This window comes from Carcharhinus amblyrhynchos, chromosome 20 (genome assembly GCF_965287045.1).
Source record: "Carcharhinus amblyrhynchos chromosome 20, sCarAmb.v2.hapA, whole genome shotgun sequence".
Lineage (NCBI taxonomy): Eukaryota > Metazoa > Chordata > Chondrichthyes > Carcharhiniformes > Carcharhinidae > Carcharhinus > Carcharhinus amblyrhynchos.
The window spans coordinates 2,556,890-2,573,495 of record NC_137343.1 but is presented as its reverse complement, the minus strand read 5'-3'; the positions used below and the strand labels follow the sequence as shown (position 1 = coordinate 2,573,495).

At 49.2% G+C, this 16,606-nt stretch overlaps 1 protein-coding gene across 12 annotated transcripts in view; it reads left to right on the top strand.

Moving 5' to 3' along the window:
* rimbp2b (RIMS binding protein 2b) overlaps positions 1-16,606 on the top strand; it is a 269,586-nt gene that overhangs the window by 154,061 nt on the left and 98,919 nt on the right. For 9 of the 12 annotated variants that reach the window (XM_080207976.1, XM_080207965.1, XM_080207969.1 and 6 more), the window contains exons 1-3: positions 3,066-3,175; positions 8,509-8,613; positions 11,938-11,988. In XM_080207976.1, coding sequence (XP_080064102.1) covers positions 8,512-8,613; positions 11,938-11,988 — 153 coding nt within the window. In that variant the 5' untranslated portion in view covers positions 3,066-3,175; positions 8,509-8,511. Of the gene's footprint in view, positions 1-3,052; positions 3,176-8,508; positions 8,614-11,937; positions 11,989-16,389; positions 16,419-16,606 lie in introns of those variants that run through there. The other 3 variants (XM_080207973.1, XM_080207968.1, XM_080207972.1) reach the window with 2 other exon arrangements.

Sequence of the window (16,606 nt, the reverse complement as noted above, 5' to 3'; positions counted from 1 at the left end):
CCCACCCACACACCCACCTACACACACCCACACACACACCCACACACACACCCACACACACCCACCTACACACACCCACACACACACACCCACACACGCACCCACACACATACTCACACACACCCCCACACACACACCCACACACCCCCACACACACCCACACACACCCCCACACACAACCACACACACCCACACACACCCACCTACACACACCCACACACATACCCACACACACACCCACACACACCCACCTACACACACCCACACACATACCCACAAACGCACCCACACACACCCCCACACACCCACCTACACACACCCACACACATACCCACACACACACCCACACACACCCACCTACACACACCCACACACACCCACCTACACACACCCACACACACACACCCACACACGCACCCACACACACACCCCCACACACCCACCTACACACACCCACACACATACCCACACACCCACCCACACACACACACACACACCCACACACATACCCCCACACACCCACACCCACACATCCCCACCCAGGATGAGGCCAGGTTGTGTTGGTCATTGACTTTCCCTCAGCTGGTTTTTACGCTGCTCAGGGTGAGGTTTGGTTTGTGTCGGAGTGGGGGGTGGTGGAGGGGGTGAGGGTGGTGTGGGGGGATGGGTGGGGGGTGGGTTTTACGCCAATGTTAAAGCTCAGTGACACTAATTGTGATAAAATCAGTTGTGGAGAGGGTGGGGTGGAGCGCCCCACCCCAGGATTTCTCATATTCCTTTATGGGACGTGGGTATCACTGGCTGGACCATCATTTATTGCCCATCAACCAACTTGCTCACCCATCCCAGAGGGCGGTCAAGAGTCAACCACAGTGAGAAGTCTCACAAAACACCAGGTTAAAGGCCAACAGGTTTATTTGGTAGCAAACGCCACAAGCTTTCAGAGCTCTGCCCCTTCATCATGTGACTCACCTGACGAAGGAGCGAGACTCCAAAACCTTGTGCTACCAAATAAACCTGTTGGGCTTTAACCTGGTCTTTTGTGAGACTTCTCACTGTGCCCACCCCAGTCCAACACCTCCACACGAAGGCCAGAACAGAATGGCAGATTTCAAAGAACAAAGAAAATTACAGCACAGGAACAGGCCCTTCGGCCCCTCCAAGCCTGCACCAACCATGCTGCCCGACTGAACTAAAACCCCCCTCCCTCCCGGGGACCATCTCCCTGTATTCCCATCCTAATCATTAATTTGTCCACACGCCCCTTCAATGTCAATATCATTTCTGCTTCCATGACCTTCCCCGGCAGTGAGTTCCAGGCACCCACCACCCAAGTAAAACACTTGGCTTCCTTCCCTGAAGGATATTAGTGATCCAATGGGTTATTCAGCATTCAGTAAGTTCCTGGGCACCATTAATAGCTTTTGATTCATTTTCCCATTCTACCTGCTGCCCTGGTGGGATTTGAACCCCAGCCCAGTGACCTGAGCCTCTGCGTTACTAACCTATTGATATCATCATTACACCACTGTCTCCGTGAGGCACCGATATTAATAACACGAGGATCGTATTTGGAGCTTCCAAAGTTGTGTTGTCCCCTTGCCCAGGCTATTTCCACCTCCATAATATCCCCTCCGAGCCATTCAGCATTCCCATTTGGAAATGTATCACCGTTCCTTCACTGTCACTGGGTCAAAAAGCTGAAACTCCCTCCCTAACAGCAGTGTGGGTGTACCTACACCACAGAGACTGCAGCAATTCAAGAGGCAGCTCACCACCACCTTCTCAAGGGCAATTAGGGATGGGCAATAAATACTGGCCAGCGACGCCCACATCTCAGGAATATCGTGTTCAATTCTGGTCACCACACTACCAGAAGGATGTGGAGGCTTTGGAGAGGGTACAGAAAAGATTTACCAGGATGTTGCCCTGGTATGGAGGGCATTAGCTATGAGGAGAGGTTGGAGAAACTTGGTTTATTCTCACTGGAATGATGGAGGTTGAGGGGAGACCTGATAGAAGTCTACAAGATTATGAGATGCATGGACAGAGTGGATAGTCAGAAGCTTTTTCCCAGGGTGGAAGAGTCAATTACTCGGGGACACAGGTTTAAGGTGTGAGGGACAAGATTTAAAGGAGATGTACGAGGCAAGTTATTTACACAGAGGGTGGTGGGTGCCTGGAACTCGTTGCCGGGGGAGGGAGTGGAAGCGGATACGATAGTGACTTTAAAGGGGTGTCAGGATAAATCCATGAATAGGATGGGAATAGAGGGATATGGTCCCCGGGAGTGTAGGGGGTTTAGTTCAGTCGGGGCAGCATGGTCAGTGCAGGCTTGGAGGGGCCGAAGGGCCTGTTCCCGTGCTGGAATTTTCTTTGTTCTTTGAATAAAAACACTCCGTGTCTCTGCCGTCTCTGTCCGTTCATCTGCTGACTCCCTCAGCCCTGCCTTTTCCGATGTGGATAATTCCAGCCCCCCCCAGCTCGCACCAACCTGAACTCTTCACTCCCCAAAACCCTTCAAATCCTCTTCACTCCCCGTCTGCTCTTTAACCCACCGGCTGCTGGTGAATCAACGCCTCAACCCTAAAATTCTCATTCTCCATTTTAAATCCATCTCCGTGACCTCACCCTCTCGCTATCCCTGTGATCTCCACCAGCCCCACAGCCCTTCCAGACATCTGTACCCCCTCCCCACCAATTCCAGCCTCTTGATCACCCGCACCCCCCCACCCCCCACAGCACCCCCCCAAACCCCCCAAACCTCACCTCCTCCCCCCCCCAGCCACACTGCTCCATCCTTGGTGGCTGTTTCCTGGATCCGAAGTTTGGGAATAACCGCACCCCCCCCCCCCCCCCCCCCCACCCCCCACCCCACCCCACTCCATTGCAGCGTCCTCTCTGAGCCAGTGTCTGGTGTCTCTGTCTGAATATCTCCCCGTGTGGGTGGGTGTCAATGCGCTCTCTGATAGTGCCGGGGATATTTGATTCATTGTGGTGGCTACAGCAATGCAGCTTGTTGTTGTTGATGGGATGTTCTTTCCCCCTTCAGGTGAAACCAGAGTATGAGCACCTCACGGAGACTCTCCACCTGGTGACACAAGAGCGAGATTTGGCTATAAGGCAGAAGGAGCGGCTCCGAGCCAAGCTGGAGAACTTAGAGCAGCTTCTGAAGGTGAGGATGGAGCGGGGGCGCAGGCTCAGTGTGTGGGCAGGGTGGGCAGTGGGGGGGGTTGAGGGATGGGGGCTGTTGGGGGGGTGGGGGGTTGTGGGGGGGTGTTGGGATCAGGGGACAGTTGTTTATAGGAACCATCACCCAAGAGCTCTTGACAAAGAGGTTCTGGAGATGGAGACAACGTCTTAAGAACATAAGAACATAAGAACATAAGAAATAGGAGCAGGAGTAGGCCATCTAGCCCTTCGAGCCTGCCCCGCCATTCAATAAGATCATGGCTGATCTGTCGTGGCTCAGTTCCACTTTCCCGCCCTCTCCCCATAACCCTTAATCCCTTCTCTTATCAAAAACCCATCAACCCGCTTCTTAAAAATATTTAGCGAGGCAGCCTCCACCACTTCAACGGGCAGAGAATTCCAGAGATTCACCACCCTTTGAGTGAAGAAGTTCCTCCTCAACTCCGTTCTAAACCGCCTCCCCTTTATCTTGAGGCTGTGCCCCCTAGTCCTACTGTCTTTTTTGAGCGGGAAGAGTCTCTCCACCTCTATCCTATCCATCCCATTCATCATCTTATACGTCTCAATGAGATCTCCCCTCATTCTTCTAAACTCTAACGAGTACAAGCCTAGTTTATTCAGCCTCTCCTCATAGCTCAATCCCCTCAACTCCGGTATCAGCCTAGTAAACCTCCTCTGCACTCCCTCCAGGGCCAAAATATCCTTGCGCAGGTGCGGCGCCCAAAACTGCACACAGTACTCCAGCTGCGGCCTCACCAATGCCCTATACAGCTGCAGCAAGACCTCCCTACTTTTATATTCAATCCCCCTCGCTATGAAGGCCAGCATCCCATTCGCCTTCCTGACCACCTGCTGCACCTGCAAGCTGGGTTTTTGCGATTCATGCACAAGGACCCCGAGGTCCCTCTGCACCGTCGCCTGCTGCAGTTTTTCGCCCCGTAAGTAATAGTCCTTCCTACCATTCTTCCTACCAAAGTGGACCACCTCACACTTGCCAACATTAAATTCCATTTGCCATTTCCTGGCCCATTCGCCCAGCCTATCTAGATCCTTCTGCAGACTCTCCACACCCTCCGCACAATTTGCCGTTCCCCCAATCTTGGTGTCATCAGCAAATTTCGACACCCTGCACTCGGTTCCCTCCTCCAGATCATCTATATAAATGGTAAATAGCTGAGGCCCCAGCACCGACCCCTGGGGCACCCCACTAGTCACCATCCGCCAATCCGAATAGCACCCATTGACCCCCACTCTCTGCCTCCTATTTGACAACCAATCCTCTATCCACGCTAACACCCTACCCCCAACTCCATGTCCCCTGACCTTCTGCAATAACCTCTTGTGAGGTACCTTGTCAAACGCCTTCTGAAAATCCAGAAAGACCACATCCACCGGCTCTCCTCTATCCACTGCCCTAGACACATCCTCATAGAACTCCAGTAAATTTGTCAGACACGACTTCCCTTTAATGAAACCGTGTTGCGTCCGCCCTATCAAGCAATTCCCTTCAAGATGCCTCGCAATTTCCTGCTTAATGATGGATTCTAACATTTTACCTACCACAGACGTTAAACTAACCGGCCTATAATTCCCCGCCTTTTGCCTGGCACCCTTCTTAAACAACGGCGTAACATTAGCCGTTTTCCAATCTTCTGGCACTTCCCCGGAATCCAGCGACGTCTGGAAAATAACCACCAAGGCATCCACTATCACCTCCGCCATTTCTTTCAGAACCCTCGGATGCATTCCATCCGGTCCTGGGGACTTGTCCACAATCAGCCCCTCCAGTCTGTCGAGCACCACCTCTCTAGTAACAGTAATGTCTTGACAGCAATGATGTGAAAGCTCAGGAGTGAGGGTGTGTGTGAGGGTGAGTGTGAGTGTGAGGGTGTGGGTGTGTGAGGGTGAGGGTAACTGTGTGAGTGTGAGGGAGGGGAGGGTGAGTGTGTGTGTGAGGGAGGGGAGTGTGAGGGTGAGGGTAACTGTGTGAGTGTGAGGGAGGATGGTGTCTGGGTCTGGTTCCTATTCACTCTCGCTGAGTTGCCTCAGGGTGAGGTTGTTCCTAATGGACCCTCGCTTCACTCGAAGAAAATGTCATCCATGTATCTAGTGTATATCATCGGTTGAAGGTCCTGTGTGGTGAAGTCTTGTTCGAACCTGTGCATGAAGATGTTGGCATATTGAGGTGCGAAGCTGGTCCCCGTGGCTGTTCCGTGTGTCTGGATGAAGAACTGGTTGTTGAAGGTGAAGACATTGTGGTCCAGGATAAAGCGGATGAGTTATAAAATTGCATCTGGAAACTGGCAGTTGTCGGCATTGAGTACTGAGGCAGTCGCAGCAATGCCATCGTTGTGGGGGATGTTGGTGTGGAGCGCTGAGACATCCATTGTGACGAGGAGTGTCCCTGGTTCAACTGCTCCGTGTGTGCTGAGTTTCAGTAGGAAGTCCGTAGTGTTGCGACAAAAGCTGGGGGTTCTTTGTACAATGGGTTTCAGGATGCCCTCGACGTAGTCGGAGAGGTTCTCACACAGAGTTCCATTGCCCGATACGATGGGACGGCCAGGTGTGTTTGCCTTGTGTATCTTTGGGAGGCAGTAGAGATCTCCAACGCGGGGAGTACGTGGAATGAGAGCACAGAGGGTGCTCTGAAGGTCCGGATCAAAGGTCCGGACAAGAGTGTTGAGCTGATCAAGACCTTCAAACAACCACACAACCTCAAACAGACCATTGTCCACAGCAAACTACCCAGCCTTCAGGAGAACAGTGACCACAATACCACACAACCCTGCCACAGCAACCTGTGTAAGACATGCCGGATCATCAACACGGATACCATCATCACACGTGAGAATACCATCCACCAGGTACACGGTAAATACTCTTGCAACTCGGCCAACATTGTCTACCTGATACGCTGTAGGAAAGGATGTCCCGAAGGATGGTACATTGGGGAGACCATGCAGACGCTACGACAATGGATGAATGAACATCGCTCGACAATCACCAGGCAAGACTGTTCCCTTCCTGTTGGCGAACACTTCAGCGCTCACCGGCGTTCAGCCCCTGCTAAAGGGATTGAGGGACGTGGGGGGTGTGGAAGGTGGGAAGCAGGATCAGGATATTGAATTCGATGATCAGCCATGATCAGAATGAATGGTGGAGCAGGCTTGAAGGGCCAAATGGCCTCCTGCTTCTGGTTTCTATTATTGGCTCATTCATTTAGTTTAGTTTGAAATGCTTGTGAGACTCCAATCGCCACGAGCTACCAGCAAATGTTCTTAATCCTCCAATGCCTTCTCATGAACAGATTTCACAAATAATAACGAGCTGTTAGTAGGGAAATGGAACCGATTACTCATTAAACTCTCTACAGCCCCAATCAGCAGGAATGGAAGCAGAATAACGAGACAGATTAACGTTGAATACATCGGCCAGTCCACTGATGGTTAGCAATAATGAGACCGTGGAGATATAGAGAGGCTGCAGAGTGGGATGTGAACTGCTTTGATCCGGCAGAGAACAGGATTTAAAATCAAAGGAATATTTCTTGCTGCATCCAATCCTCAGTCGGTCTATTTTAACCCGTGGTGATTGTGGTATCGGCTTGAGTCAGCCGAACTCCCTCTCACTGGGGTCCTGTCTCTCAGACGGGTCCCAGACACTGTCTCAATATCCCACCCAGACACTGAACTCTGAAGGACAGGCTGGCCCCGAGCGACAGGGTTTGGGAAAGTGAGGATTGGACAGAGGGGGAGGCCCGGTGTGCGTTACCCCGAGGTCAGCCAGATCCTCTCGCTGGGGTTCTCAGTAACTGTAGCCACACTCCGCAGCCAGTGTAAGACCTTCCCCGTTCATCTACTCGGGAGCCAGCCAATGAGCAGCTCTGGGAGGTGGGGAGACGCTTGGGTGGAGCACAGATTACAGCACAGAGAAAAAGGGCTGAATGGCCTGTGCTGTTAATGCTGTGTAACACGGTGTAATTCCTCACTCAGTATTGTCAACATTATTTGATGAATGGGACTTGTTTTAAAATGATTGAGCTATAATATCGAGCGTGATTGTGAAGGTGTTTTACAGTGAGTGTAACTTGGCTCTGAGTTAGACAGTGACGGGGTCGAGGGTTACGGGAGAACGGGCAGGAGACTGGAGTTGTGGCTGTGATCCCTACTGAGTGATAGAGTCTGACTGAGGGACTGAATGGCCTCCGCCTGCTCCTGTTTCATGTGTTCCAGTCCGTGTTACTGAAAGAAACCACTTAAAATAGAGCTTGTTTATTAGTCACAAGTAAGACTTACATTAACACCACAATGAAGTTATTGTGAAAATCCCCCAGTTGCCACACTGCAGTGCCTGTTCGGGTACACGGAGGGAGAATTCAGCATGAACAATTCACCCCTAACCAGCACATCTTTCACACCGAATTCACCAAAACAGAATCCAAATGGGGAATGGTGAATATTGGAGAGTTACTCACTGTTCAGGAGACAGAATCAGTAATCACAGCCCAACCAGCCCATCTGAACCTCCTCTCAATAACTGTTCATCGTTCACATCTCTGGGTTGTGAAGTATATTGTGAATGATCTGGAATATTCTCATTACATCTCACTCCCTGAATTCAGCCCTGGGGGGCTGGTATTTTGTGTTGAAGTTGGATCGCGTTCTTATTGTAGAGAAAGATCCCAGGATGCTTTCCGGGAGCGATGATCGGACGCAGTTTGATAAGGAGCCGGATGGGAGATCAGTGAAGGGGGTTCAAGGAAGTGAGAGCTTTGGAGAAATCCAAATTGCAGAGTTTGGAAGTCACGGCCAGCAGTGAGGGAGCGATAACTATCGGGGAGACACAAGAGGCCAGAACTTGAGACGAACTGAGATCTTGGGGGATTGTAGAGCTGGAGGAGATTGTAGACACAGGGAGGGATGAGGTCAGCTTAGCATTGAGGGAATGGAGTTAAGTTGTTCTCATGTTCTCTCTCTTTCTCTCTGTTACACACGCTGTCTCTCTCTCTCTGTCTGTCTCTCTCTTTCTCATTCACATACTAGCCGATATTTTATAACCTCACCTGTCCAGGATTCATAAGATCCCATCTGAGGCCAGCAGAGAACACTGTTCTGTGAGCTGGGGACAGGCGAGGTGATAAAATCCTGACAATTGTCTCTCTCCCCCTCTCCCTCTCCCCCTCTCTCCTCCCCCTCTCCCCCTCTCCCTCTCTCCCCCTCCCCCTCTCCCTCTCCCCCTCTCCCTCTCCCCCCTGGGATCCGGGTACAGGCTGTAACCCCGTTGCTGAGGTTGCTTTGTGTATCTTGTGTCTTGCAGCATATGAGAGAAGCTGCTAGTCGTCGGCAACAGTTGGAGTTGGAGCATGTGGAGGCTTTGGCCGTTCTCAATACCAAGCAGCAAGAGATTGAGGTCCTGCAGAGGGTGAGTAAATCTCCGAGACTCAGGGGGAGAGGGGGATTGGCTACAGGAAATCAGTGAGGTGGAACCTGCCATTTTTGTACATCGCAGTGTCACATTGTGTGGACTGAGCCACAGCGGGGGGGATACAGGGACACGGGCATCACTGGCTGGGCCAGTATTTATTGCCCATCCTGAGTTGCCCGAGGGCAGTTGAGAGTCACCCACATTGCTGTGCCTCTGGAGTCACCTGTAGGCCAGACCGGGTAAGGACGGCAGATTTCCTTCCCTGAAGGACATTCATGACCCAGATGGGTTTTTCTGACAATCGGAAATGGTTTGATGGACATCAGTAGATTCTTAATTACAGATATATGTTTATTGAATTCAAATTCCACCATCTGCTGTGGTGGGATTTGAACCCTGGTCTCCCAGAACATTCGCTGAGTTTCTGGATTAATAATCTAGCGATAATCCCACTGAAACATTGCCTCCCTGGAGTTAGGGAGGGTTGTGGGGCAGTCAGTAATTCCATTACTGTTGTTACTGGGATATTTCCCGCAGGGAGAATGAACCAGCTGCCCACACCTTTTGGACTAACTTGCACTGAGTCCTATTCTCTCTCTCTGCTGTGATTGCCGATCTACACTGTCTCCACTCTGACATGATATTGCTGTGAAAATTCTCAGCCTTTTATAAATCATTCCATGTCCTCCCACTTCCCTGTCTCTGTAACCTCCTCCAGCCCCTACATCCCCTCCCTATCTCTACAACCTCTCCCAGCCCCTACACCCCCTCCCTATCTCTGTAACCTCCTCCAGCCCCTACACCCCCTCCCTATCTCTGTAACCTCCTCCAGCCCCCTACACCCCTCCCTATCTCTGTAACCTCTCCCAGCCCCAACACCCCCTCCCTATCTCTGTAACCTCTCCCAGCCCCTACACCCCCTCCCTATCTCTGTAACCTCTCCCAGCCCCAACACCCCCTCCCTATCTCTGTAACCTCTCCCAGCCCCAACACCCCCTCCCTATCTCTGTAACCTCTCCCAGCCCCTACACCCCCTCCCTATCTCTGTAACCTCTCCCAGCCCCAACACCCCCTCCCTATCTCTGTAACCTCTCCCAGCCCCTACACCCCCTCCCTATCTCTACAACCTCTCCCAGCCCCTACACCCCCTCCCTATCTCTGTAACCTCTCCCAGCCCCTACACCCCCTCCCTATCTCTACAACCTCTCCCAGCCCCAACACCCCCTCCCTATCTCTGTAACCTCTCCCAGCCCCAACACCCCTCCCTATCTCTGTAACCTCTCCCAGCCCCTACACCCCTCTCTATCTCTGTAACCTCTCCCAGCCCCTACACCCCTCTCTATCTCTGTAACCTCTCCCAGCCCCTACACCCCTCTCTATCTCTGTAACCTCCCCAGCCCCTACGTCCCCTCCCTATCTCTGTAACCTCTCCCAGCCCCTACACCCCCTCCCTATCTCTGTAACCTCTCCCAGCCCCTACGTCCCCTCCCTATCTCTGTAACCTCTCCCAGCCCCTACACCCCCTCCCTATCTCTGTAACCTCCTCCATCCCTACACCACTCAGACCTCTGCGCTCCTCCAATTCTGACCACTTCCTTGATTTCCCTCAGTTCACTACTGGGGGCCGTGCCTTCAGCTGTCTGGGCCCTAAGCTCTGGGCCCTAAGCTCTGGAATTCCCTCCCTAAACTCTCCCTCTTCACCTCCAGTCTCCGTACAGAGTGAGGCTGACGATATTTTGCTCTGTTGGATTCCCGTGATGGATGGCGGATTTCTCCTGGATGGAGGAGGAATCACGTTATAAATGGAGGCTTGCTGTAGTCTGAGAGTTCCCAGGCTGAGTGTGTGCTGCCTTCCACAGGCGATTTGCAGGAAGGCGATGGCCTAGTGGAATTATCGCTAGACTATTAATCCAGAAACTCAGCTAATGTTCTGGGGACCCGGGTTCAAATCATTTTGATTTGATTTAATTTATTGTCACATGTACTAGTATAAAGTGAAAAATATATAGTATGAAGTGAACCCATAAGAGTATTGATAGGCAGAGGGATCTGGGTGTACAGGTACACAGGTCACTGAAAGTGGCAATGCAGATGGAGAAGGTTAGTCAAGAAGGCATACAGCATGCTTGCCTTCATCGGCCAGGGTATTGAGCTTAAAAATTGGCAAGTCATGTTACAGCTTTATAGAACCTTAGTGAGGCCGCACTTGGAATATAGAGTTCAATTCCGGTCGCCACACTACCAGAAGGATGTGGAGGCTTTGGAGAGGGTACAGAAAAGATTTACCAGGATGTTGCCTGGTATGGAGGGCATTAGCTATGAGGAGAGGTTGGAGAAACTTGGTTTGTTCTCACAGGAGCGATGGAGGTTGAGGGGACACCTGATAGAAATCTACAAGATTATGAGGGGCACGGACAGAGTGGATAGTCAGAAGCTTTTTCCCAGGGTGGAAGAGTCAATTACTAGGGGGACAGGTTTAAGGTACGAGGGACAAGGTTTAAAGGAGATGTACGAGGCAAGTTTTTTTACACAGAGGGCGGTGGGTGCCTGGAACTCGTTGCCGGGGGAGGGAGTGGAAGCAGATACGATAGTGACTTTTAAGGGACATCTTGACAGATACATGAATAGGATGGGAATAGAGGGATATGGTCCCTGGAAGGGTAGGAGGTATTATTTGACGGGCATCATGGTCAGTGCAGGCTTGGAGGGCCGAAGGGCCTGTTCCAGAAAGAATGCTTTCAATGGGGTATCTGTAAAAGTTGGTGAGAGTCGTAGCCGACATGCCAAATTTCCTTAGTCTTCTGAGAAAGTAGAGGCATTAGTGGGGCTTTCATAACTATCGTGTCAGCATGGGGGGACCAGGACAGGTTGTTGGTGATCTGGGCACCTAAAATCATGAAGCTCTCGACCATTTCTACTTCATCCCCGTTGATGTAGACGGGGCACGTCCTCCTTTACACTTCCTGAAGTCGATGACAATCTCCTCCATGTAATTTTGTACGGCCAATCTCAGAAATTCAACTAGATCAGTCAGACACAACTGATAGTTCATGATCCTTTCCAGATGATAGGCTCCTTTCGAGAATTTCCCCATAACTGACTCAGCATTACCTGATCTCTCCTTCATTCCCCGTCTGAAATAATGGAGCAATGTTTGTGTTTTAAAGGATGCAGAAAAACGTGGTAACTGTAGACAAACCAGAATCGACTGATGGATGGACATGTTCAAGGGGCTGAATGACCTTTTCCCCCACAGTGTTTTTCTACGTTAATGTTTCTGAACAACTTCTAAACTAACCTTTTCTTTACCTGTTGCTGCAGGCTCAGGTTGAGGCTAAGAAGGAACATGAAGGAGCAGTCTTACTGCTAGAGGTGAGAAAGTCCACTTCACAAATCTCATCGTCTTCATTTCTGGATCACAAACTTTCCACATTCATTCTGTGTGTTCTGTTTTTAGCTAAACTGTTACTTTGTCCTGAGATTCTATATTCACAGGATCACACCAAGAAGTTAAAACGGTTAGATTTTAAAACGCTGCGGATGTTTAAATTCAGTGTGTTTGCTTTTCGAGTAGACCTCAGATCGAAAGGAGAGATCCGGACTCGGAATGTGTGAATTATAAATACTGTGAATTCTTTGATGCTTAGCTTCAAATCTGAAATGAAATTTATTTTTAAAATATTTGAGAGCCAGAAACATGTCAAAGGTAATTGGTTGCAGTACCCAGAATAATTAACATTGAGGTCGATGAGGTGCCTTTAATTTTAATGTCGTCAGGATAAAATCAAATGTCTTGGGAACAAACTAACTTTCAGAAAAGGAAATGGGTAATTACTTAAAGGGGAGAATTTTACAGGGGTTATGGGGTAGACATAGATTAGGGGAGGGATGGCGAGGGATGGATTAGGACTAATTGGATAGTTCTTTCAAAGAGCTATCACAGGTGGAGTGGACAGAATGGCCTCCTCTGGTGCAGTCTGATTCTATAAATATCTTATTCTGAAGTGTGTGTGTGTGTGTGTGTGTGTGTGTGTGTGTGTGTGTGTGTGTGTGTGTGTGTGTGTGTGTGTAAGTCACTGGAGGATAACATTACATTCAGGGAATTGGAAGTTGCTGCAATGAAATTATATTTTATAGTTTTCATTTAAAAATGACAGACCCTGATGGATTGATTTTTATGGGACTTTTTAATGCCTTTAGTTTAATTTCCCAGTGTGAACTCTGTTCCCTCACCACCGACTCTGTCCCTCTCTTTGGCAACCTCAATGTTACATATCGTCACTGAGACCATTTACTGTCATTTCTCTAAACTCATCCAAATTCATCCTCATCTCAACCCATCTGCTGCTGCTGACTGCCTCGTGCGTGTCCTTGCTACCTCAAGACGTGGTTATTCCAGTGCACTTGAAGTGGATGATAACTCTGGCCCCACATACAGACTACCCGAGACTGGGAGCACTCGCTCAACAACCAACCCTCTCCTGAATCCAAGGCAGGAACTCCATACAGATACTTATTTTGGATCTGAGGAAATTAATCCAAGTCTCCCCAATGGAAAGCGATGATTAAGAGATATTACCCCTTCCCAGAAAGGCTGCTAAATAATTTATTGGCCAAGTTATAACTACTCAGATATCATAAAGGTCCAGAATCTCTCTTCAAAATCTTCCTCCTTTCAGAACATACGCAGAAGACCACAAGAGATTTTATACTTTACCAGCTTATTTACAGTTTATCAAATGAGAAAATGCTGGAAAATCTCAGCTGGTCTGGCAGCAGCGCCTGTACGGAGAGAAAAGGGCTGACATTTCGAGTCCAGTTGACTCCGGACAAAGGGTCACCTGGACTGGAAACACCAGCTCTTTCTCCTCCTTACAGATGCTGCCAGACCTGCTGAGATTTTCCAGCATTTTCTCTTTTGGTTTCAGATTCCAGCATCTGCAGTAATTTGCTTTTCATACAGTTTATTGCAGAACTATTTAGCATGCAATGCACTTTAAAGTGGATAAGTACATTGCAATATTAATGACAATTAAAGATAAAAACATGTAGTCTTAGTTCCAATAGAGAATCCAGGAAAAAAAACTTTAAAATTACAATTCCACGGCTAATATCAGCGACGGACGCCCATTAATATTCAAAGTAATGTTGAACATGAATCCCTGAGTGAATCAAATGTTGGGCGGTTGTCTGCTTTACGATAGCCAACTCCTTGACAATCCACCTGTGACCAGCGATGTGCCTCAGGGATCAGTGCTGGGCCCACTGTTATTTGTCATTTATATTAATGATTTGGATGAGAATATAGGAGGCATGGTTAGTAAGTTTGCAGATGACACCAAGATTGGTGGCATTGTGGACAGTGAAGAAAGTTATCTCCAATTGTAACGGGATCTTGATCAATTGGGCCAGTGGGTTAACAAATGGCAGATGAGCTAAATGTGGGCAATTGGGATTAGCTTAAAAAAAAAGGGCAGCATTGACAAATTGGGCTGAAGGGCCTGATTCCAAACCGTAAACCTCTATGATTCTATGAACTAGAGAAAGATCGGAGGGGCTGTCAGTGCCCTTCTCTGGTTTTCTGAAAGGAAATTGGAATATTTAGATATTTCCAGATCCGAGTCCATCATCTCTTAACAGCTCTGGATGCTGTTTCCTGAATTAAACTCCTCCTTCTTAATTAGTCCTTCTTATTCGCTATAATTTAATTGTTAAAATATCCAAAGATGTGCTGGAATCTGAAAATCTCAGAACTCTCCGCTCACCTGACAAAGGGGCAAACCCTGAAAGCTTGTGGGTTCATAGCGAGGGGGATTGAATATAAAAGTAGGGAGGTCTTGCTGCAGCTGTATAGGGCATTGGTGAGGCCGCAGCTGGAGTACTGTGTGCAGTTTTGGTCGCCGCACTTATGCAAGGATATTTTGGCCTTGGAGGGAGTGCAGAGGAGGTTTACTAGGCTGATACCGGAGTTGAGGGGATTGAGCTATGAGGAGAGGCTGAATAAACTAGGCTTGTACTCGTTAGAGTTTAGAAGAATGAGGGGAGATCTCATTGAGACGTATAAGATGATGAATGGGATGGATAGGATAGAGGTGGAGAGACTCTTCCCGCTCAAAAAAGACAGTAGGACTAGGGGGCACAGCCTCAAGATAAAGGGGAGGCGGTTTAGAACGGAGTTGAGGAGGAACTTCTTCACTCAAAGGGTGGTGAATCTCTGGAATTCTCTGCCCGTTGAAGTGGTGGAGGCTGCCTCGCTAAATATTTTTAAGACGCGGGTTAATGGGTTTTTGATAAGAGAGGGGATTAAGGGTTATGGGGAGAGGGCGGGAATGTGGAACTGAGCCACGACAGATCAGCCATGATCTTATTGAATGGCGGGGCAGGCTCGAAGGGCTGGATGGCCTACTCCTGCTCCTATTTCTTATGTTCTATCAAATAAACTGGTTGGACTTTAACCTGGTGTTGTGAGACTTCTTACTGTGTTTACCCCAGTCCAACACCAGCATCTCCACCTCAGATCTGTTAGAAGCAGAGGTGTTGAGTTCATTCTGCCCGTGTATATGTCCAAAGGTTTCTGGGTAAAAATGGGCTAACCATGAACCTGTCCCCATTTTCTCAATTCTAAAGTATCATGTCCTAAATATAAATTAATTCTTCCTTCTTTGTGACTTTCCTTCACTACAAGAATCATGGAAACCATAGAATCCCTACAGTGCAGGAGGAGGCCATTTGGCCCATCAAGCCTACACTGGCAACAGTCCCATCTAGGCCTATCCCCATAACCCCTCATATTTATCTCGCTAATCCTTCTAACCTACAATTTAGCAAGACCAAAGCATCTAATCTGCACAGCTTTGGAGTGTGGGAGGAAACTGAAGTATACGGAGAACATGCAAACTCCACGCAGGCAGTCACCGAAGCTGGGAATCGAACCCAGGTCCCTAGAGCTGTGAGGCAGCTGTGCTAACCACTGTGCCACTGCTCCTCACTGCTCTCCCACATTCTACCCTTCATAACCTTGAGATCATCCAAAACTCTGCTCTCTGTATATTAACTTGCAGCAACCTCTATGTACTCACTGAAGTACATTTCTCCCAATCTGACAGTCCCTTCATTTTAAAAGTCTCATCCTCAGATTCAGAAGCCTCCCACTGGGCTCATTCCTCTTCAACTAGTATTTCCACTCTCTCAATTCTCCCAGATCTTTGCACTCCTCTCGAACGTGCTAGATTTGACATCGCTTGCCATTGGCGGACGTTCCTTCAGCTTCCTGGGCCCTAAGCGGTGGAACTCCCTCCCGAAACCTGTCCCCACCCCCCCACCCCTCCCCACCGTACGGACACCCCTCCCTAAACCTGTACCCCCCCCCCCACCCCTCCCCATTGTACGGACACCCCTTAACCTAACTGATGTGATCAACCGCTGGCAATCTGTCCCAACATCCAATCAGGCTCAGTGTTGAATTTTGTTTGATAACCATTCCCATCAAACATTTTGGGATATTTTAGGAACGGAATTTCAGTCAAGTTGTTGTTTCTGACATTGGTAGAGTTTATTTTTGTTTTTTTATCTGATGTTTTTCTGAAATCTCCGTACACGCCACACCCAGGGAGAAGTGAAGTACGAGCTAGGCAGTAATTTGAACATGTCCTGCTGTCGGTAACTGATGGGATCTGATCAGATGGCCGTTTTATACCCATTGCCTGATCTTACTTTCTCTTCACTTCAGTAGAAAGTCAACCAAGGCGAAGAGTGAGGCCGAAAACCAATCTGATCCCGTCAGTTCCCACCAGGAGGGTCAGGTAAACATTACACCAGATTCCCAAATCCCATCCCACACATTCGGGAAACAAGGGTGAGGATGATTGGAGATTGGAGACAGATGTGAGTAAATTTGCAGGTCTGGGAGGTTAGAGTTCACCCTGTAACTAGGTGTTAAAGGTCAGAGTTCACACTGTAACCAGGTGTTAAAGGTTAGAGTTCACCCTGT